The sequence below is a fragment of the Fusarium oxysporum genome, chromosome 3 (assembly GCF_000149955.1).
Source record: "Fusarium oxysporum f. sp. lycopersici 4287 chromosome 3, whole genome shotgun sequence".
In the NCBI taxonomy this organism is placed as follows: Eukaryota; Fungi; Ascomycota; class Sordariomycetes; order Hypocreales; family Nectriaceae; genus Fusarium; species Fusarium oxysporum.
Window position 1 is genome coordinate 3,607,824 of NC_030988.1, and position 21,416 is coordinate 3,629,239.

General features: G+C 51.0%; 3 protein-coding genes across 3 annotated transcripts; all 3 read right to left on the minus strand.

Moving 5' to 3' along the window:
- Nucleotides 1-340: 340 nt before the first annotated feature.
- Nucleotides 341-1,072, minus strand: FOXG_19370 (uncharacterized protein; the record flags this gene model as incomplete). Its single annotated transcript, XM_018399583.1, has 1 exon — nucleotides 341-1,072. One exon carries the CDS (start codon nucleotides 1,070-1,072, stop codon nucleotides 341-343), a length of 732 nt encoding a protein of 243 aa, XP_018242730.1.
- A 1,874-nt stretch (nucleotides 1,073-2,946) lies between these two features.
- On the minus strand, nucleotides 2,947-4,043 carry FOXG_06733 (CMGC/CDK/CDC2 protein kinase; the record flags this gene model as incomplete). The annotated part of the gene is made up of 3 exons (XM_018385394.1): nucleotides 2,947-3,172; nucleotides 3,230-3,905; nucleotides 4,007-4,043. 3 exons carry the CDS (start codon nucleotides 4,041-4,043, stop codon nucleotides 2,947-2,949), a joined length of 939 nt encoding a protein of 312 aa, XP_018242731.1.
- An 8,883-nt stretch (nucleotides 4,044-12,926) lies between these two features.
- FOXG_06734 (uncharacterized protein) lies at nucleotides 12,927-15,121 on the minus strand (the record flags this gene model as incomplete). The annotated part of the gene is made up of 5 exons (XM_018385395.1): nucleotides 12,927-13,601; nucleotides 13,684-14,325; nucleotides 14,414-14,803; nucleotides 14,879-14,888; nucleotides 15,003-15,121. 5 exons carry the CDS (start codon nucleotides 15,119-15,121, stop codon nucleotides 12,927-12,929), a joined length of 1,836 nt encoding a protein of 611 aa, XP_018242732.1.
- Between the last annotated feature and the right edge of the window lie 6,295 nt (nucleotides 15,122-21,416).

Sequence of the window (21,416 nt, forward strand, 5' to 3'; positions counted from 1 at the left end):
CAAAGCATTAGCCTGTTTCCAAAGCTCATGGCTCCACAATGCTGATATCAAACTAGCAAAACCCCAGATAATACAGTAGGCAGTGGTAATATTGTTTAGTAACCCAGCATATCCGTCTGGCAAGGAGTGTTGATAGCTGTATCAAAAATTAGCACCATCAGCCATGATATCTTGTTACTCACAGTGGACTCGGCGACATATGATAATGATCTGACATAAGGAGTGCCTCGAGCGTGACTTCGGACCCCTGGAAAAAGCTCGTTAGGGTCCCTGATGGAATCCACTGCGGGACATGGCGTACGCTCTGGTGCTTTGTTTATACTTAAAATGATATTCGTTTCTAGTGAAGCTTTCTTCTGAAATCAACCTCGAAGTTGACTCCTGAGTTATCATCCCAATATTCCTGACCATTGACGATATATCGCACACAAAAGAACAAAGGGCTCGAGTCAAGCTCATCCGCATCAAAGAGCCTAATGCCAACAACAAATTTATAGTAATTTTTCCCATTCCTAGAGATTGGAGCACGATAATACTGCGCTGGGGCTTCGGAGACCGTTTTCCAATAATCTCGCGTAAAACGGCAAATGATAGATTTTTCAAAGGCCAAGTTGGCTACCACGATAAGGACATAGAGAGCCATGCGACGACTAGAGAAATAGAGTCTTTGGACTCTGACATCCATCGACTTTCGCGTCGAATCCTCATCGGGGAAGTTAGGTGTAAAGATTTCCCATTGAGGCGACGAGGCTACTTGCTGGTTGGTTATCCTTTCATCCAAGAGTGGATCCTTGCTCACAAATGATGAACTTGTGTCGATTGTCAGTGGTTTGTCGGCGCTCGAAAAGTAGCGTACATGCTCCAAATCTGGGCCAAAATGAACAGTCTTGAACGAAGGCTGCTTTTCGGCACTACGACGATGACCGAATACATGCAGAGCCGGACGTGACTGTTGCTGCATCCTTTCTCCCCCTCTTTGGACGTGACCTCCATCGGTTGTAACAATCGCCGTGTAACTGGGCGTTGTCGCAGAGGAAGCGCAGTTCAGTCCTCCAGTGTGTTGTTGATTCATTGTGACCCTTCCGTTTGCAGTACAATTGGGATGCCCATGTTGAGGGTCGCCCTGGGGCTTCTTTTTCGAAGTGGCTTGTGATGGCAGGGTATTCAATCGCAAAATCCGCCTGGCGCATTCTTGCAAGCCTTTGGAAGTCTTGAAATCCTTGCCAAATGATTGGAAGATACTATTATCATTGGAGTTATGTAAAGTTGAATCTCTTGGAGTGATCGAACAAATGGACGTCACACCACGATATTGTTGGGTTGGACTACGCGATCGTAGTGGCATTGCCGGGGCACTTATGGCTTCTGATCTTGCCTCCATGTGTCTGCATACGAGCGGGGGTCAGGTGTCGACGGAATGCAAGCAGAAACAGCAGGAAAATGATTGGATACTGGTTGAGAGCCCGCGCTTGGGGCGTCCTTTTCGTATGTAATTTGGGAGAAATAGATGTCGAAGAGCTGTATCTTACGTGTGGTATGATATATGAGGCGAACGATTACAATGCGTGATTTCCGCTGGACAACACAGCAAGAGGCTGGCGTAGATAAAAGCATCCTGGCAGGTGGAGGTTTATTTGATTTGGTTATGATGGGGGAGGAGGGATTTGTGTTACATGTTGAAGGTGTGATTGGTGATTCAATGTTGACTTTTGTTTATGACGAATATGGCCGTGGGTTCATGGGTCATCGAAGATATGGTGACACTGCTGCCAGTGCGGGGAGTCACATGTGAGAAAAACCAATGATTCCGAGCATATCGCTCTTCCTATGCCTCAGAGGACCTAAATTGTACCATCATAGTTTTCAAAATCATGATACGACAAGGAAATTGTCTCAAAAGTAACATGTGAAATCACCACACCGCAGGCGGCTCAAATTATGAATACGTCATTGCAGTCAGTATTGTCCAATAGTAATTGAAGTTTCCTAACATATACTCCAGCCAGACATGTGAGATGCCACAAGAAGTTAGAAAGGGTGACGTTGACGTACCATCATCAAAGCCTCAATTCTCGTACTGACAGCGGGGTCGGTCGAATTAAAATGCCTCAAACGAGAGGTACTTTACTGCCTACCTAATTTCTATTTATGATAGGAGTACTAGCAATTCCCGTAGTTACAAAGAGGAACCAAGCACACGCTACACCAATAATCAGTCTGTCCCCTTCTTCCATTGCCGTCACTCTCCCCAAGGGGCCCTCTTTTTGGCTTTTTGACCTCACTTGGCCTTGTCGAAGGCCCTGACATGCAAAGTAGTCCAACCTCATGTGCCGGCAGACAAGGGGCTCTTTTTGCTATATTTTAGGGTCGGATTCGCCCCCCCCGCGATGCCTCTTCCTTGACTGACTTTCTTGATATATGTTGAATCAGGCGTTGTAAATGCACTCTCGCCTCTTCCTATGAATCATATACCCCTTCCCGTTTGGCTGGGGCCTGTGTAGTTAAGCAATATAGCTATTGAAAAGGGCCACATCAAGAAGAAGGTCCAACAAAGTGCCTGCCGAGGGCCGCGGCGGAGGGGATGATCATAGGCATAATATGACCTCAACTGGCCACCTCGATCAACATGGTTCATTTCGTCGTTATAAGCGGCAGCAACTGTCGGAGATTTTATTACCTTCACAGCTTCGTCACCAAAAAAAAGCGCTGTATCGGCTTGGCCTCTGACTTCTTAGAAGACGGCCTCTTCCTCTTTCGATCAACTCGCTCGTCGCCCGTGAACACAGTAGAGTCAAGCGAGAGTTGCATAGAATAGAATCAGGCGAGAAGTATGTGGAATCAGATTCACAACCCCAAAGTATGGTCCACGTTTCATATCCAGTCGCATGAACCTAGTGGTAATATGTGACAGTTCCCCTACTTGTAGTAAATTTTCAGGTGGCCTGACTACGCAAGAAAGCCTTCAAAGTAAGGGTGGTTGCAGGCCTGTTTAGCCGAAATGCGTCTAGCCGGATTGTAGATCAGCGTCATATCGAGAAGTTCGAGGCTTGCTTTGTTGAGGTTATCGCAGAGGGCCTGATCGTAGTTACGTTGCCACTTAGGAAACGAGGACTTGAAATCGCGGTACGAGGTAACTCCAGGCCAAACGTCTTCCGTAGGAGTGCCCAATGTGCTAGGGCATCAAAGTCAGACTTCTCACTCACAGCATATGCGAGGATTATAAACTTACCGGAAGATTTTAAAGATCTCATCAATCTCAGAGTCACCAGGAAACAGCGGCTTTCGAACGCACATCTCTGCAAAGATACAGCCGACAGACCACATATCAACACCCGTCGAGTATTGTTTTCCGTCCAGTAGAAGTTCAGGTGCTCGGTACCAGAGCGTCACGACATCATGAGTGTATGGGCGCAGAGGCACACCAAACGCTCGTGCCAGCCCAAAATCGGCTAACTTGAGATTTCCTTCCTTGTCGATGAGGAGATTAGCGGGCTTCAGATCTCGGTGCAAGATACGGTGGGAGTGACAGTATTTGACGCCAGCACAAAGTTGGTACATGAATTTTCTAACCACCATGTCATCCATGCCTAGTTGCATGAGGTATGCCAATGATCCCTCCGGAAGCACCTTGCCTCGTCCACCGTCACTGGCCGGTAAGGTCTCCATGTACCTTTTCAGGTCGATATCAAGTAATTCGAAAACGAGGTAAAGATTGTGGTAATCAGCGTGAACGATGTTGAGAAGACGCAAGATGTTAGGGTGCTGCAGTTCCTTGAGGAGAGAAATCTCCCGGATGGAAGTGCTCGGTACGCCCTCGCCCTCGGCTTCAAGATGTATTTTTTTCAATGCGACAATTCGTCCCTCATTTGCAAGGTCACGAGCCTTGAAAATAGCACCGCAAGCACCTGGTAGGTTTAGTTAGTCCGGCAATTAAATAGGAATATATTAGAAAATACGATGGCTGCATAAATGGTGGCCAAGGCCCCAGCGCTAGGGTCAGACGTACCTTGGCCAATCTTCTCTAACTTCTGGTAATTATCCATACTGTGGGCTTGTGGGCGAGAGTGTTGAGATCTGGGGGAATAATTGTATGAATGGGATTGCGAATTGTATCGCTGTATGAAAGGATTGGCTTTTGGAGGCTACTGAAAATGATTTTACCGCACGTCATTATTCCGCATCAGGTTGTAAGGTAGGATTTGGTTAGCCAAGGGAAGGCCCTAGAGAGGAAATGGAGACGGGGAGGATAAATGATAGGGAAAAATGAAGGAGAGAATAGAGAATAGAGATGAGAGGTTTCTGCTGGTCAATAAACGGTCGCTGCCATGTGCGGGGCCGGTGATGGCTGCGGGCCATGACCTCGGGGTGGCAGCTGCTACTGCCTAGAACAGGCAACGCTTTCAATTGTGTATAAAGAGCTGCACGACTCAGTGCATCCTGTCATTAAGATTTTGTTCCTCAGATAACGTATATGATAAGCGAGTGAGCCAGACAAGCGAGTGAGCCACTACATTTCTCACCTTAAAAGCCCTTTTTTAAACTTTTCTTAAAAGGTCAATTTAACTTTAAAATAGCTAAAAAAAAATAATATAATATATTTAACTACTATATCTTTATATATTACTTTTATACAAATTATAACTATTTTCTTTATAAAGTTATCTAGTAAAGTCTATTTACACTGTGAAATACACTGTATTTTAAGGTTTTATATAGAAAATAAAATAGATAAAAATCTGTTAAAAATATCAATTCATATAATTAACTATACTAAGTATAAAAATATTCTTTTAAGATTTTTAGCTATTTTATTTATGAGTTAGAACTCTATAGGGTAGGCTGTTTTTTATACTATACAGTATAGTGGCTCACTCGCTTGTCTGGCCCACTCGCTTATCATACACGTTAATCCTCATTAATTTCCTGATGCCATCTCAGATCCCTGTAGAGCCAATTGTCTGACACTAAGCGAGTGAAGTTGGTACGGAATACAGACCGGGTCTCTATAACAATTTTTGTTAAATGGCAGCTAAGGAGGTCGTCGAAATCGTTGTCGTTAGTTATCTGAGTCGATCCGCGATGCTATCTGTCGTGATGTGCTCGATTGTAAGGTTAAAAATTCGATCCGTTAATATCGGGTCCAGACCATTATGTAACGGTAGGGAACTCAAAGTCCCGGCAACATGGTACCTCTGTGTTCTCGTGCCGGTGGTGTGATGCACCCAGTGCGGCGGTCAATTCAAGTTCAAGCCAATTTTCATGAGAAAGTGAATTACGGCGCTTCTAGCCCGTAACTGTTGAACAGGTGCTGGGGTCTCACGTGCAAGCAGGGATACTTTAAGATTACAGCCGAAATGGTAAAACCTCCAAGGGGTAGATTTCAACAGAACACAACATGAATACACCAATTCACATCAATGAACCGAATACACGTAATGTCTGACAATTAAGAGTCTCAATTGCATCTCAGCGACCCGCGCACCCAAATGCATACGACCTTCGGTTCATTCTATCACCATGTCGGCCAAACACGCCGAGAGGATCATTAGCTACGCGTCTCCGGAGGATTGGGACTCCTGGTCCAACGAATTCAAGAAACTGGCGCACGCCTACGACCTGTGGCAGTATATTGATCCGACCGATCGCATCCGATGGCCTCAGCGACCAGAACTTCCAGAAATCCGAGACTACCCCAGACAAGCAGATCCGGACGATCCCGATAGTGGCACAATGACGCCCGGCTCAGATTACGTACCGCCCCGGCGAATCGGAGAGTTGACGTCTGAAGGAAGAGCGGAATACGAGCATGATATCAGGATCTACTCTCTGAAAGAAACGGCGTATAGAGAGACGAAGAAACAGGAGCAGAAGCTGGTCGAGTTTGTCCTCAAGACGGTCTCGGCCACGTATCAGAAAACATCCTGCGTCACGGGAGACCGATTAGACAAGTGGTATCAGGAGCTACGAAGATCTGGAGTGGTATACAACGAACGCCTTCGACCCGAAGCGCGCGACAAGTACCACAAAGCCGTACATACAGCCCCGAAGATCAACAAACTCAACGAGTGGGTCACGGAGTGGGAGACGACGATGGCCGAAGCGATCAGCAAGAAAGTCCCTGATGCCCTCGACGCGCAATGCTGGGCGGAAGACCTGAACCGAGCAATGTACCATGTTCTCCCCAGCTGGGCATCTACTTTCCGACAACACCGACGTCCTCAAATCCTCAATAATTCCCTCAACTATCGAGAGGTCGCTGCCGACATTCGATACGAAGCCAAAATGGCCAACGCTAGCGGAAGGCCGTCAGGAATCAAGAGAGGCGCATTCGCAGCCACATACGGCGCTGCATCCAGGAACGACAGACCTGCAATCACAGACCGCGATAATGACACTATTGAAGTCCAAGGAGACGCCTCAGATTGGGCGACGGACGAAACATCCTATGCACATCGAGATACGCGAGGCCAAGGCCGTGGGCGTAGAGCACGAGGCGGCGGAAGAGGAGTATCAACAAAACGAAAACGAGCAGAGACGACCGTCAATCCGAACCCGGATGGCCCTACTTGTCGAGGATGTTTAGGTTTCCATGACTGGAAAGGCTGCTGGTACTTATTCCCAGCCCAGAAAGCCGAAGGATGGGAGCCCAACCAAGCGATACAACGATTAATAAATGACCGTCTCAAGAACGATACTGGTTTGGTGGAGGAAGTCAAACGATTGTCCAAAAGTAGAGACAGAACCACTCAGGACGAGTGACTTGGGCGGGGTATGGCACACGTCAAGGCAACCTACCTAGTGACGCATAACTTTATCGCAGCCTTCAACTGTGCCCCCTACCCTCTCAGACATTCTGCCATCCTTGACTCTGGATCGACAATCCATATCTTCAATGAAGTGTGCAGGTTCCTCAACTACCGACCGGCACCGTCTGGAGACTTCGTCTACGCAGGGGAGTCACCAGTGGCCATTCACGGGTACGGGAACGTGGATATTCGCGTTCAAGGACCTCAAGGACCCTCTCTTCTCAGATTGCGAGATGTAGCTCATTGCGTAAACTTTGCATGCAATATTGTGTCATACCGCCAGTTGCGGAAAAGGGGCTACTACTGGGATACCAAAGGGAATAACAACCAAATCCGCAGGAAAGATGATTCAATCCTCTGCACATTGACGGATCATTTCGACCAGTACGTACTGGAGTATATCGACAAATCAACAACGGCAGCGGCATTCCTAGCCAAACGGAAACAGTATGATTCGTGGACTAAACGCCCTCCTCGCAGTGGAGACGAAACCTTTTGGCACCTTCGACTTGGACACCCAGGGCCTGAAGCACTCAAGCACCTCGTGGGCCAATGTCGGGGGGTGAAGATCAGAGGGATCTCCACGGCTGAGTGTGATGCTTGTGGAATGGCGAAGGTGAAGCGCCAAGTCCGTCGACAAAGACGAGTTCCACCCGAGAAGGCTGGGATCCGACTCGCTATTGATTTCCACGACATGAGTGGGGATCCAGGCTACACTTCAGCTATGCTGGTCACCGACCGTTACTCTGGCTATATCTGGGACTATTATCTTCCCGATCGAACTGCACCAACGCTTATCGGTGCACTTGAGCATCTACTCAGAACACTAGAGCGACAACTCCAGTGTAGGCCCGAAGTCATCGAGTGTGATAACGAGATCCCGGATAGTCACCAGGTAAGTGACTTCCTCAGTATCAAAAACGGGATGCGCCTAGAGCCCTCCGCGCCATATGCCCAAAGTCAAAATGGCGGCGCAGAGCGCTCGGGGGGTGTGATCAAGGAGAAAGCTCGTGCAATGAGAGCTGGAGCAAAGCTGCCTTCGTTCCTTTGGGTTGAGATCTGGCGCGCTGCCGTATACCTATACAATAGGACACCCAAGTATATCTACAATTGGAAGACGCCATATGAGCGTTTCTACACTTACTTTGCCTTTAGGGACGGCGTGGTTGTCACGGAGCGTAAGCCCGATCAAACACACCTACGCGTGTATGGCTGTAAAGCCTTTGCGATGACGACCGATGCTTTGAAAAAGAAGAATCGGCGACAACGACTCAATCCCCGAGGGTGGATAGGATACCTGGTCGGGTATAACTCGACAAACATCTACAGGGTCTGGAATCCGTTGACCAACAAGGTCATCTCCACTAGAGACGTGATCTTCAACGAGAAGGAGACGTTCTCTGGGGATGTCCAACACCTCAAGGATGATTTAAAAGAACTAAACGAGGAAGAACTTATTCAGCATCTCACTGATGCAGAGGTCCCACAGGGATCTAGCATCAATCTGGATGCTTCTACCCAAGAAGAAGACGAGGAATTAAGCGCCTTGCCTGAAGGACTAGCGTTTGAGCGGGAGGCTGCAAGTTATCCACATAGAGGGTTTGAACGTGATCTCACGATTACGCAGGGTGAGACTGGCAGGACACTAGTCGTAGGAGATCGCAATCGAGAAGAGCCTGACGGGACTGATCACCCCTACACGACCGCTCGATTCACTCCCTACCTGACCCCGGAGACTTGCCCTCTACGGCCTGCTGCCCTTCTGGTCGCTACTATCAGAGAACCTCCCGTGAGGAAGGAGGGGGAAAACCCCCCTCAGTTACGAGCTGCCAAGATGGTGCATGTCCCACCTAGCGCTGGCACTTCCCCGGGACGAGACGGCGCAAATGGAGCCCCTCGAGTCATTTCAACTCCGAGCAGTTACTGGGAGGCCGCATTTAATGCCGGTCGACTCGCATCTGTGAAAGGGACCTGGAATGGCAAGGTGGTGAGTAAGCGGAAGCTCGAGAAGCAGGCGAGCTCGGCCAGCTGCCACCCTGATAGCGGAGAACCTCAGTTTACGGGAAGTCGAGGGGAATCTACTAAGCTGATGGATTCTCCCAATCGCAAAACACAATCTGCAAAGCTGACAGATTTAGGTGACGGCCAACGCCGAATACACCGGCGAGACATGCCAATATTGCCAAAAAGGCATAAAGACCTCAAGAACCATCCACTAGGTGACCTATTCCGCGAGGCAGAAAAGACTCATCTTGAAAGCCATAAAGAAATGCGCTCCTGGCGTGAGGTTCAGAGAGAAGAAGCCGCAGGCAAGGAACTCCTGGACTGCATGTGGGTTTATGTATACAAGTTCGACAAGCACGGATGGTTCACCAAGTGCAAGGCCCGGCTCGTTGTACGAGGCGATCAACAGGCCAAGTCGACACACGAGGATACCTATGCATCCACACTTGCCGGCAGATCTTTCCGAACACTCATGGCTATAGCTGCTCGCTTTGATTTAGAACTTCTCCAGTATGATGTCGTCAACGCCTTTGTCAATGCTGAACTGAAACAGGACGTCTATATGCGGATGCCCGGAGGCTACCGGAAGCCTGGCCTGATCCTCAAACTTCAGAAAGCACTATACGGCTTGCGCCAGTCACCATTACTTTGGCAAAAGGAACTAACCACCACCCTTACGAACATTGGGTTCAAGTCTGTACCTCACGAGCCATGCTGTCTCTCGAAAGGAGGAATATTGATATTCTTCTATGTGGACGACCTCATTGTTGCCTACGAGAAGACCAATCAAAGATCGGTCGAATGGACGATAGGCAAGCTTCGAGAAAAGTACCAACTCTCTGGAGGAGATATGCTACAGTGGTTTCTTGGAATTGAGATTATTCGCGACCGAAACCAACGTCTGATTTGGCTGTCGCAATCGTCATTCGTGGATAAGATCACTAGTCATTTTAGGATTCAAGGGGGAAAGCCTTCCCTCACTCCAATGACCACGAAAGAACTTCTTCCGAACGAAGAGCGCGCATCAACAGCGTCAATACAGCAGTATCAACGCAAGACCGGATCAGTGCTCTACCTGGCAGTAATCACTCGACCCGATATTGCCTTTGCTGTTTCTCGACTTTGTCGATTCAACATGAACCCGAGCGATGATCACCATGAGGCCTTGGACCACCTATTCCGGTATCTGCAAAACACCAGGGCACTTGCACTACAACTCGGCGGAACAGACACTTTTGATGTGTACAGTGACGCTTCCTTTGCCGACAACACAATCGATCGGAAGAGCTCGCAAGCCTACGTGATGAAGCTATTTGGAGGGACTATTGGATGGCGCGCCAACAAGCAGGACACCGTGACTACCTCTACAACAGAGGCGGAGTTGCTGGCACTTGCGCAGGCTGCGAAGGAGTCCATGTTCATCTCCAGATTAATCACCGAGCTCGGCGTGACCCTTGACAACAGAAGCATCATCATTCAGTGCGATAACGCGCAGACCATTCGGCTTATTAATTCCGACGTGGCGCTCCTGCAGACCAAACTTCGACACGTCGACATCCATAACCACTGGCTACGCCAGGAAGCACTCGCTAACCGGATCTCGGTCCGGCATAGTCCCACCACCGAGATGATTGCGGACGGCCTCACGAAGGCATTACCCGCTCAGCAGTTCCAGAAGTTCGTCATGCAGGTTGGCCTAGTGGATATTAACGATAAGATTCAAGAGAGAAGGTTCAAGGAGCTCACTGCGGAGGACTTTGTCAGAGCAGAGGAACAGCTTGATGGATGAGCCGAATAAGGGATCGGAAGGATGGCCAACCTGACAATAGGAATACGGACTGCACAGACTGAGCCACGATGGCCAGTCTGGGGGGGTGTGTTGAACAGGTGCTGGGGTCTCACGTGCAAGCAGGGATACTTTAAGATTACAGCCGAAATGGTAAAACCTCCAAGGGGTAGATTTCAACAGAACACAACATGAATACACCAATTCACATCAATGAACCGAATACACGTAATGTTTGACAGATATTTGCTCAAATTTGTGGCGTGCTCTCGGTAATCAGTGGGCCAGATTTCGTCCTGGGGCCACGGGGTCGCCATGATGCCTGAGTCGCACTGGGCAATGCGACCGACACTGGGCTATCCAATTCACCTTTCGGAGCGGTGTTGCGGCGCTGTAAATAGCTGTTGTTTTCAAAAATTTCGTTCTCGCTGTTGTTGAAGTTTTTCCTTAAGTGATAAATCACTACATTACACTGTGTTACGACCCCAGCGGTTACGTCACGTGTACCCCACAAACGCTCCACCGTAACCAACCAACCAGGCAAGGACCGACAAGTATAGGAACGACGGCGCTCCAGGACCGACAGCGACCTCGTGTCGCGTCGCTCATATACAACCATCACTAGTATATAGAACACATTCATTAGCACTTTCATAGGACTTAGCTCACCAGCTATCAATAAAGCATCTTTACATCAATAAGCCTAAACCGCATTACTTGATCATTAAGAAACGTGACATTTCGCATCGCTCAGCATCACGCCCTACGTTATCTGCCAACATAAACCTAGTACGGACTAGTTTACCTGTTCGGGAACCCAACCGTCACACACTGCTGATATCTCTAAACAGTCTAATGCCTCCTTTTATTGTAACTGACTGGCTTTAATAGCCTTCTTAAGCTTCTTAACTTTAGTTGCTCTAATTGAAGCCCTTAATAAGTGTAGCAGTTTGACTTTTTTTCTCTTTAGATATATTTATATTATATAATATATAACAGTTTTTAGTTTGAAATAGGAAAATTAATCTATATTCAGTTTGTATTTGCAGATTGCATAAGGTGTTATACTGAGCAGTACTTAAAGTTATATCTCTTAATAGTTAATAGTGTGTATTAAGCTTATTAAGGTAAAGAAGTTATATTAATAGTTAATAAGATAAGTTCTATTTAGTGCTAAATGAATGTGTTTATATACTAAATGTAATTATATAGAGGTAATGTTATATAAAGTTATTATTAATCCTAATGTCACAGCGTAAGACCAGACCAGGTTACCCTAGACCGATAGGCCAAGTGGATCTCAGTCACGTGGCGATACGTTATCGCAGAAGATCTTGACCGACCGCCAGATAGCTCCCGAACGTAGCTCCTCGAGCTACGTCTTGTCAATAGAGCCTGACCTGCCGGCAGTGCCTATCCGTAGCAATAGAACCTATCCGCCTAAAGCGTTCCCTGTTCACCTGTATTCCCGAGCCTGACCCGTGACAACTCGCTTATCATATACGTTATTTCATATATTAAGTATAACTGTAAAGAAATAACGTACATGATAAGCAGAACTTATCGTGGGGTCGTTTTGCGGAGTAATTTCGGGAAATCGTATGTGATTACACAACTACCATCTGATAAGTGCCCGGCGCCGCGCACGCGAATATCTCGACGGTTAGGAGCCAAATCGATGCAATTCCAGGGCTGGAGGATTGCTACGCTCTGGCGGTCCGTTTGGTTCAAGAGCGACGCTGTATTGACGAGCGGGCGCTGAGATATTTGCGTGTGCAGCGGCTGGGGGGCCAGGCTTCGCTGCAAGGACTACGACATAGCAATGCGCTGATCCTGCTGCTCCTTAATATTTTTTTTTTTTTTTTTTTTTTTTTTAAAAAGAAAAAAAAAAAAAAAAAAAAAAAGTTTAATAAAAAAATACGCCTTCTAGATAGATAGATAGATACGGACTAGTTACCGCTATAAATATATAAAGATCCTACCTGACGGCCAGCTTACCGTCGACGAGGGGCGGTCCGCCTCCTCCCTAGCCGAGCCCAGCGCCCCCGATGGCCCTGGCCCCGAGTCGGCCTTGGTCCCGGGCCTGGGTCATCGGGCACGGGGGTCCCTACCTGTACCCGTATCCGGCCCTGGCCCTGGCCCCGCTGGCGGCGCTGTTTGAGCTCGTCGACGAGCCGGTTCAAGCTCCGGCCAGCGCGTAAGAGCTCTAGCTCTGCAACTGCCTCCTCCTCGCTCTTGCCGGACGCCGTGCGGGCCAAGAGCTCGTCCCAGATCACCTTCCGGCGACAGAACTGCACCCTGATCCCATTCCCCGGGCGCCAGCGGCTTCCTCACGTCTCTTCTAGCACCCGTACGGCCGGCTGACCTGCAATCCCTTCCTCCCATTCCTTCCAGACATCCCACACTGTAAAGACCTTGGCCAGGGCTGCAACGACGGGCATACCTGGTACTGGAGGCTCTGGAGCCGGAGCCGGAGCCGTATTGAAGTTCAAGGTAGGGGCTGTCGACGGCGCCGGCGCCGGCGCCAGCGACACTGCTGGCCCGGCTCCAAAGTGGCCGGTAAAGGTGACAGGGACCTTGCCTTGGAGGAGGGCATCGAGGCCGCCCTGAATTCCTTCTAGCCGGGCCTCTAGCCGGATGGCCAGCCGCTGGCTATTCTGTAAGACGGCTTCGCGTGTGCTCTCTAACACACCGCTAAGCTCTGGCAACGCGCGTTGTACGAGCAGGCTTAACGGTTCCGTAGCCCCTACCGCGTCAGAGCGAACGGCGACGGCGAACTCATCCCATTCGGGCCCGTTAAAAGGGGCGTAGGCGAAGAAGGGTAGCGACGGATAGCGAGGCTGCAATACAGCCAGGTCCTGTAACAGTACTATACGCAGGCGCCGCATAAGCTTAAGGAAGCCGTCGGCGGCTAGGTCGTCGTCGTCGAGGCCACCTTCTGCCCAGCATTGCCGGCGCGCGCGAGCCTCAAAGCGAGGCTCCCACTCCTCGATCCACGGCCAGAGCTGCTTTTTGTAAGACGTACGGGGGCTCGTGGGCCGCACGCGCGAGGAAGTAGTCCCCGGGTGACGCCGAGAAGCCGGCGACAATACGCATGAACTGGCGCGGTAGATGCGTAAGATAGGCCTGGCAGAGCACGCTCTGGTTCCAGCGGCCGGCCTGCGAGATCTGGGCGAGTGACGTGCCGTGAGTCTCCGCGTCCTGGGCGCCTACCCTGCGCGGGAGGTGCGTCTTCTTTGACGCCATAAGGCCAGCAGCACCGAAGATACGCCAGGTCTCTTGTAGCTGCGTCGGGTACGAGAGCTCCTGCTCGCGGTCCCGTCCGACAAGAACCTTGATCCGATACCAGTCCTGGCGGCGCCGGAAAGACGGGGACGGCTCGCCGGCGACGTGCCAGCGCCAGAAGAAGAGCTGTGCTAAGGCCCCTTGCGTACAGAACAAGGGGTCCTTATGCCGGAGGGCACCCATGAACTCTTTCTTTGCCGTCTTGTTTAGCTTACCGTCTTGCAAAAGGGTAACGAGGCAGCCACAGGGGGTCGGGCCTTCTGAAGACGGATAGTCGAGTAGAGACAGGTCTGCAAGCTCCATCTTACGGCGGTTTTCCCCCCGTAAGAGGTAGTAGTGGCCGAATAGGAGGTCAACTCGCGTACGGAGGTTTTGCGGCATGTATGCGGCCCCGCTGAGAAGGAGATCCTGGACCCGGAGCCATTCGTCGGGTGAATAGCCGGCCTGGATCCCGTCAGTCCCGCGGTCTTTAAAGGAGGCGCGGGTCGTGCTTCCCCCGCTGCCGGCCGCGTTGCTCAAGGAAGCCTCGTACGGCGGCGCCCCGGGGATTTTCCGTGTTTGCGTTGCCGTGGGCTACCTGGAGCCGCCAGAGCTCGATAACGGCCGCGATATAGGCGTCGATAGTGCCCCTCGTAAGCAGAGATCCTTCGGCAAGGTCTGCTGCAGCCGGCGCAAGGGCCGTGGGTGGCACGTAGCCCTCGCGGTCGTCTGCAAGCAGCTCGGCGGCCTCGGCCAGGGGGACCTCTAGGGCTTCGGCTAGGCTTTCGGCCTCTGCCAGGGCCGCGGCCTCGAGCTGCTCCTGTTCGAGCTGCCGCCGTAACTGTACAGCCTTTCCTTTGCCTTTGCCCTTACCCCGTGCCCGTGGTTTCTTTTGCGGCGGGGCAACGCCGTCGTAAGAGGATATCCTCTTTGAGCCACGCTGCTAGCTTGTCTGGGGTTACGAGCTCGCCGTCGGGCCAGCTATAAAGTGAGCCGTCTGCCGCAGCCCGAGGCGTACGGCACCAGGCCTATAAGTTCTCGTCTGTTAGCCGCCCATGGGACTCTACGTAAAAAAAAGAGACAAGGGCAAAGGGGAAAAGAGAGGGCGGCGGCCGGGGGAACGCGCCTTCCACTCCCGCTACTTCGCAGCATAACTCCGTGCCGTGTTCGCCGGCTGTTCGTCCTTCTTCGCCTGAAGGCCCGCCCTCCGGGCGGCACGGGCACGCTCGTCTGCGGCCGTGTACGAGTCGTCTGCGGCCATCTCGGTCGATCAAGGCCTTTCTACGTGGTGTTTGTTTCCTGTCTGGGGCCTGATAAGTATACAATACAAGTCTATTACGCCCGGTAGGCCAACGCCTAATGGGCTCTGAAGCTAAAGGTACATACACTTCGCTAGTTATTGCCTTGCTCTCGCCAAGCCCATACAATTCTCACCTTGTTCCTTCCAGTCTAGTCATTGCTTTTCTTCTTAGTCCTCGTGATTGTTAGTAGTAGCAGGTCAACTTGAAGCCCAATTCCTCCAAGTGTTCAGTTTCCTATCTTCGGCGGCTGAAGCGGTGCCTGCTGTTGACTATTTGAGGGCGTCATAGGTTATCGGTTAGTGTTGATAAAATGTTACTAGGTTAGTAGTGTTCCCGTCATCTCCGTTCCAAGCGACCTGTAGCGATCGCGAACCTGATCGTGGCCCGCACCGCGTCCATGTCTGGCTTCCATTCCTGACCGTCTGATGCTGCCTTACCTCCCAGATGAAAGGAGAGGTTGCCGCGTTTCTCATTTATACTCTGAAACATCTCTTTGCGTTGTGTCGTCCATTTAACGCATCGAAAGAGGAAATGCTCTACCGTTTCCTTTGCCCGCCTACATGGGCACTCATCCGTCGGTGCTGCCCAGATCTGATATAGATAGCCGTTCAGTCGCGCCATTCCGGTTCTAAGCTGCGCCAGCACGCTGGCTTCCTTCCATGATAATTGGTCGTATAGCAGGCGGGTATGTTTACCGGGCAGAGCTGAGTCGACCTTCCTAGAATGCCTGCCAACTCCATCTGGTAGCTTCCTTTCCGTTCGTAGATCTGCCCTCGCTCGATTGAGAATTGTAGTCTTCGCTTTGGTCATTCCTCTCTGCGGCGTCATGTACGGCTCCGTTGCATGACGGGCCGACATCTTGGCTGTCTTTTGAATGTTGAGCTCACTATTAGAGGATAGCCAGATGATATTGACTCTGTTGCCGTTTCCTCGGAGCTTCTCTACAGCATCATATATCTCTCGGATGTGCCCTTGGCCTGACTGCTGGCGTGGGTTACCTATAGCCTGGGCTGCAGATCTGTTACTCGTCAAGATCACAATAACTCGATACTTCATCTCTGGCAGACAGCCGAGGCCATGAGCAATCGCTGCTAGTTCGGCTGTGTAGGGGTTGTGTTCTTCCCTCGTACCCAGGGTGGCCGAAAAGGTTTCGCTGATCTTGCCGGTTCTTGTTACGGATATAGGGATTCTGGTAGTTCCTCCCATGCCGACCAGATCATTTCGCGCGGAGCTGCTTGTCGCTATCCTGACCGCCCATCCTGCTTTGGCTAACTCTTTGATCTTGTTTTCTTCTTCCTCTCCTTGACTATCCAGTATGGCTTGTAGGCGTGCCTCCCACGGAGCGAGGGTGAATGGCTGAATGACTTCCATGGTATCCTTCGGTAACTCTCTGCATATATCCGCGATACGCCTGAGTGGAGATATGAAGCGTCTGAAGGCTTTGATTCCTCGTAGGAGATTCCGGATCGGGTTGGTCCGCGGCAGCGTGTGTATGTCTACCCATAGCTTGCTTGCTCGTCTCCAGAACCTTTCTTGGATGGGCGCTATGTGGGCTTCAGCTTCGGCCACTCCTGTCGCCACACTTGTAAAGGATCCTATGGTTGCTTGTGCTCCTATCCTTTGTACTCGATGGATCGCATACGCCGATGCTGTTTTGCACGCATGCATCCAGACGTTGGAGGCATAGTCCACCACAGGGGCTACCATGGCTGTAAAAAGCTGCCTCGTTGTCGAGGGAGCCATTCCCTTCAGCCGTTTCAGTTCCATCGCAGCTCCTAAACCCTTCGTTGCTGCCCTTGCGATGTGTTGCTTGTAGTGAAGCCGTGAGTCCATGATGACCCCCAAGATCTTGACCTGATCCTTCGGAAAGACTCTCTCACCCTTAATAGTAAATGGTTCTGAGTCTACTCTGCCTGTGTACCTGGTGAAATGTATGATCGCCGTCTTTTCCGCCTCAAATGTCGCGCCGCTGCGTCTCTCCCAGTCGAGAGCTTTGTCAATTATTGCTTGTATTCCTCTCCGGTTGCTCTGGGCTGTCGGTCCCGATACCCACGCAGTGTAGTCATCGACAAATGCAATAGCCCCACCATTCTTATCGATCTGAGTTTGCACTAGATCTGCATTGAAGAATAGAAACAGTATCGGCGATAGGGGCGAACCCTGCGGAAGTCCTGCTTGTGGTAGAGGTCGGCTTTCAGAACTTTGGCCATTAATTACAATGGTTGCAGTCCGCTCTGAACAAAAGGCATCGATCCAGCGCAAGAGACCCTCGGGGATCCCTCTCGCCTTCATCCGCTGCAGCAACCTCTCTTTGCACACACCATTGTATGCGCCTTTCACGTCGAAACTGACGAGGCTCACGACATGGCGTGAACGCCAAGCCGAGAAGATGTGCTCTTGTAGAAGTACGAGGGCTTGCTCCGCTGATCGTTGCTTCCGTGCACCGAAATGGTTGGTCGGGAGAAGTCCGTAAGTCTCTACCGCGTGGGAGATCCTCTCAGCAACTACCGACTCTAACACCTTACCCAGCGTAGCGAGAAGCGAGATTGGTCTCCACGCTTTCGCAATCGTGTAATCATCTTTACCTGGCTTCTTGAGTGGGATGATTCGAGCATGTCTCCACTGGTCTGGTATCACGCCTTCCTCCAGTGATGCCTGAAAGATGGCGAGGACGTCGTGTTTCACTGACGGCCAGACTTGCTTCCAGACGATCGCTGGTAGTCCATCTTCTCCTGGTGCCTTCCATGATTTTGTCGCCCACAGTTGACGTTCCACTTCTTCCAAAGTCAGGTCGGGCATCGTTACTGGGGCTCTCTGTTGTCGCGGTCCTTCGTCTTCGATAGTGTCTGGCAATGGCGGGAAGAACTTGGCTAGCAGTTCTTCGGCTTGCTCTTTATGGCTCGTTGTTGCTGTTCCGTCTGCTTTGACGAGCTGCGGTACTTCCCAAAAGCTGCCTCATCCCCAGACTTCATGTACTTGGCTGCTTTCCAGATATTATCGTTATCCGCCAGAAACTCCTTCCAATGATTGTTCTTGCGTTGTCGGATGGCATCGTGATACTGCTTCGCCGCAGCCTTTGCCGTATTTTCCAGACCTTTAGCATCCTGCCCCGCACGCCTTACGGCTCGAGCTCGATTTCTCCAGTATGTGTATATATGCCGCAGCTGTGTGAGGTCATGGGTCCACCACCGCTTTGCGTATGGCGACGGTTTGGCTCTGGGTGTCAGTGCTCGGACTGCTTCTAGCACAGCCGACATCAACCTGTCCGTTTTCTGCTGCACCGTGCTTCCCACTGGCCTAACTCTCAGCGTCTCCACAATCCTACTATTGATCTCCTTCCAGGATGCATTCTTGAACAGAAGTCTTTCTTCCTGTTTCGGTACCGGGACTGAAATGTCGAACACCGTCTCTATCGTGCGATGGTCCGACCCGTGCTCCGTACCATGTATCGCGCATTTGATGTTTGTGTCCGCAAGCTCCTCGGACGCCAGAACCAAGTCAATGGTTGTTTCGTAGTCTCCGCTTTGCCATGTCTTTGTGCCCCGGCGAAGGAGGTTCCTAAGCATGAAATCGTTCATCAAGTCAATGATCGGATCCGCCTCGCCCTGTCTCTCCACTGATATATCGTCTCCGCCCCACATCTGGTCGTGGCGGTTAAAGTCGCCAGCAATGACCAGATCTACCGCTCTCCCCGATCTCTGTCTCACCTCTTTAATAGCTTTACGAAGCTTAGCGCATATGTCTTGTAGAGCTTGGCCGTCCCCCCCCGGCACGTAGATAGACGCCGTGAAGACCAGACGATCTGGCAGCCGAACAACCGCTGCCGTCACGTCTGGGGAGTCTATCGGCACCTGCTCGGCTTCCACCTCCTTGTTCACCCAAAGCATACTCCGAATCACCCATCTACCTTCCCTCTCTGTCGTAGGCACCATCTTGACCCATTTGTGGTGCCCCATCGGTATTGTTAATAGCCTACCCTGAATCCTCCGTGCTTGGGGTTCTTGGATGGCTAATACGGTTGCATCCTTAATGTCCTTGTCGTTCATTAAACTATCATGTACCGGTCCTTGCTTTCTGACATTCAGTTGAAACAATCGGAATATGCTATTCATGCTGCGATGGATAGAGCTTCCGACAGTTTCTGCTGTATGACTCGTGGGGGCCGCCGCATGGGATACATTTCGGAAGCGTTTCTGTGCATGCACTGTGGTGATGGCCTTCTTGCGCGCATCTGCCACAGACTTGTGGTCTGTCGCATTGGTAGGCCTTATGGCTCGTGATCTGTTGGCAATTGTAACATTGCTTGGGGCGGTCACGACGTTCAAACGCCTTTGTAGTACCGGATTCTCCTCCAGCCACAAAGAATCCTTCGTTAATAAATCGCCTAGCTTCTGAACGTTTTTTAAGGTATACAACCATCGAGCCGTACGCCTTGGGGACGTCTCTCTTGCTGAGCCATGCTACCTTTGCGACATCGGTGTCATTTTCTCGGCCGAGCATCTCGGTGATCTCAGTTCGGACTTCGTTCCTCTCGTTCAGCACCGCAATACGGCTGACATTATCCACTCTGATAGGGTACAGGTCGTCTCGTAGGATACGGGCTCCTGTGGCCAGTTTTGTTTCCGCTGCGCGTTTCACAATCTCATGCTCGCTCTCGTCCCTGCAGGTGATCCTGACACGGTGGGGATTCTTTGGGTCCTTAGTCACCGCTCGGCATCGCCACGTGGGATTGTCTAGTTCGGATCGGACTTGGTTCTCCACTGTCGCTCGGATCGTCCCGGCTGAGAGCCTAGCCTCATCTTCTCCTAGGCTCGAAACGTCAATCGTGCAGTAGAGCACGTCTGTGGGGTTCGGAGGAGCGGCTAAGGTCCTCGAATCGTTGTGGGGTAAGAACGGTGTCAGTCGTGTGACGTCAGCATATGATCGTTGAGGCCCGTCCACTGCATTTGTAGCGATAGTTTCGAGCTGCTCGCGGACGCGCTGCAGCTCCTCGGTCATCTGATCCTTGATCTCTACCATCTGCTTGCCCATCTCGTGCACTGTCTCTTCCTGCTTTGCAACAGCTTCCTTGAGTTCCTTGGTCATCTCCATCTGTTCCCTCAGCGCTTCCTGCAGCCTCTTGGTCTCCCTGCGCGACTCCGCCAAGAGATCCAGCGCCTTCTGCAGCATTGCCCTTCCATCGCTGCTGCTGCCACTGCCGCTACTCTTTCGGGTTTCGGTCGGTCGGTCGATCTGTTCTTCGGCCGGTACATTTCGCGTCGTCTGCCGGGTAGTTTTTCGCGATTCTTTGGCCGTGTCTTCCAATTGTCGCGCGGTGTCTCGGACCTTGCTCGTTGGCCTCACCATTCGACTTGGTCTCTTTGGCGTCGAAAAGGGGGCGTCATCCTGCTCCACTACGATCTCGGCCCCTATTGGGTCCGCCATGACGGGCAGTCTCCACCACGAATTTTCTCCCAAACAACGATGATTCTTCTGATCCCTTCGCGTGTAGTTAAAAATGCAGTCGTCCCCGTTTTCCACTTTTTTCCCCATTTTAGAAGGACGGGTACCTGTCCGCCTATTGACCGCCCGGACGACCCGGCAACGTGCACGGGCCAGATTTGTTGTATTTCGTCGAAATACCACAGTAGGCTCAGCTGCCTTCTTCACTTTTTCACTTTTTCATAAGGCGTTATCGAGGGCTGACTAGGCTCGGCTCTAGGCTCAGCTATGTTCCCTAGCCTAGTCCTATGTTTCATACTACGGTGTTCCGGCCTTTTCAACATCCTCAGTTGTGGCTGAGACAGATATTCAGCTCCCGCTCATAGCGCGAAAACCCCAAGGCTTTCTCCGAATCCCACGATATTTGTAGCCCCCAGCCGCACGCTAACATCCGCGCGATATATTCGGTTAATTGTGCTTCAACCAGCTCTCTCATGTACCCACCCAATTCACTGTTCTCTTATTAATATTCACACGTGGTTGCGGAGGTGGATACACTTGCCGCGGCACTGAAAACAGAGCATCAACGCAGTCGACACAGACCCTGTCGGATTCATTATGCCAACGGTTGGGCTCATAATTATTCAAGAATTCGTCAGTTAATAATAACGAGGCACTTGCGGGATACCAGGCATATAGATAGAGAACAGCATGACCCCGCGTCCATCTAGTTTGAGCCAACGCTTCCTGCCTGAGCCCTTCTGTCGTGTTTGACTAATCCTTGCACAGGAGGGCAGATGTGCCACTATCACATCGATATCACACTAATCCATT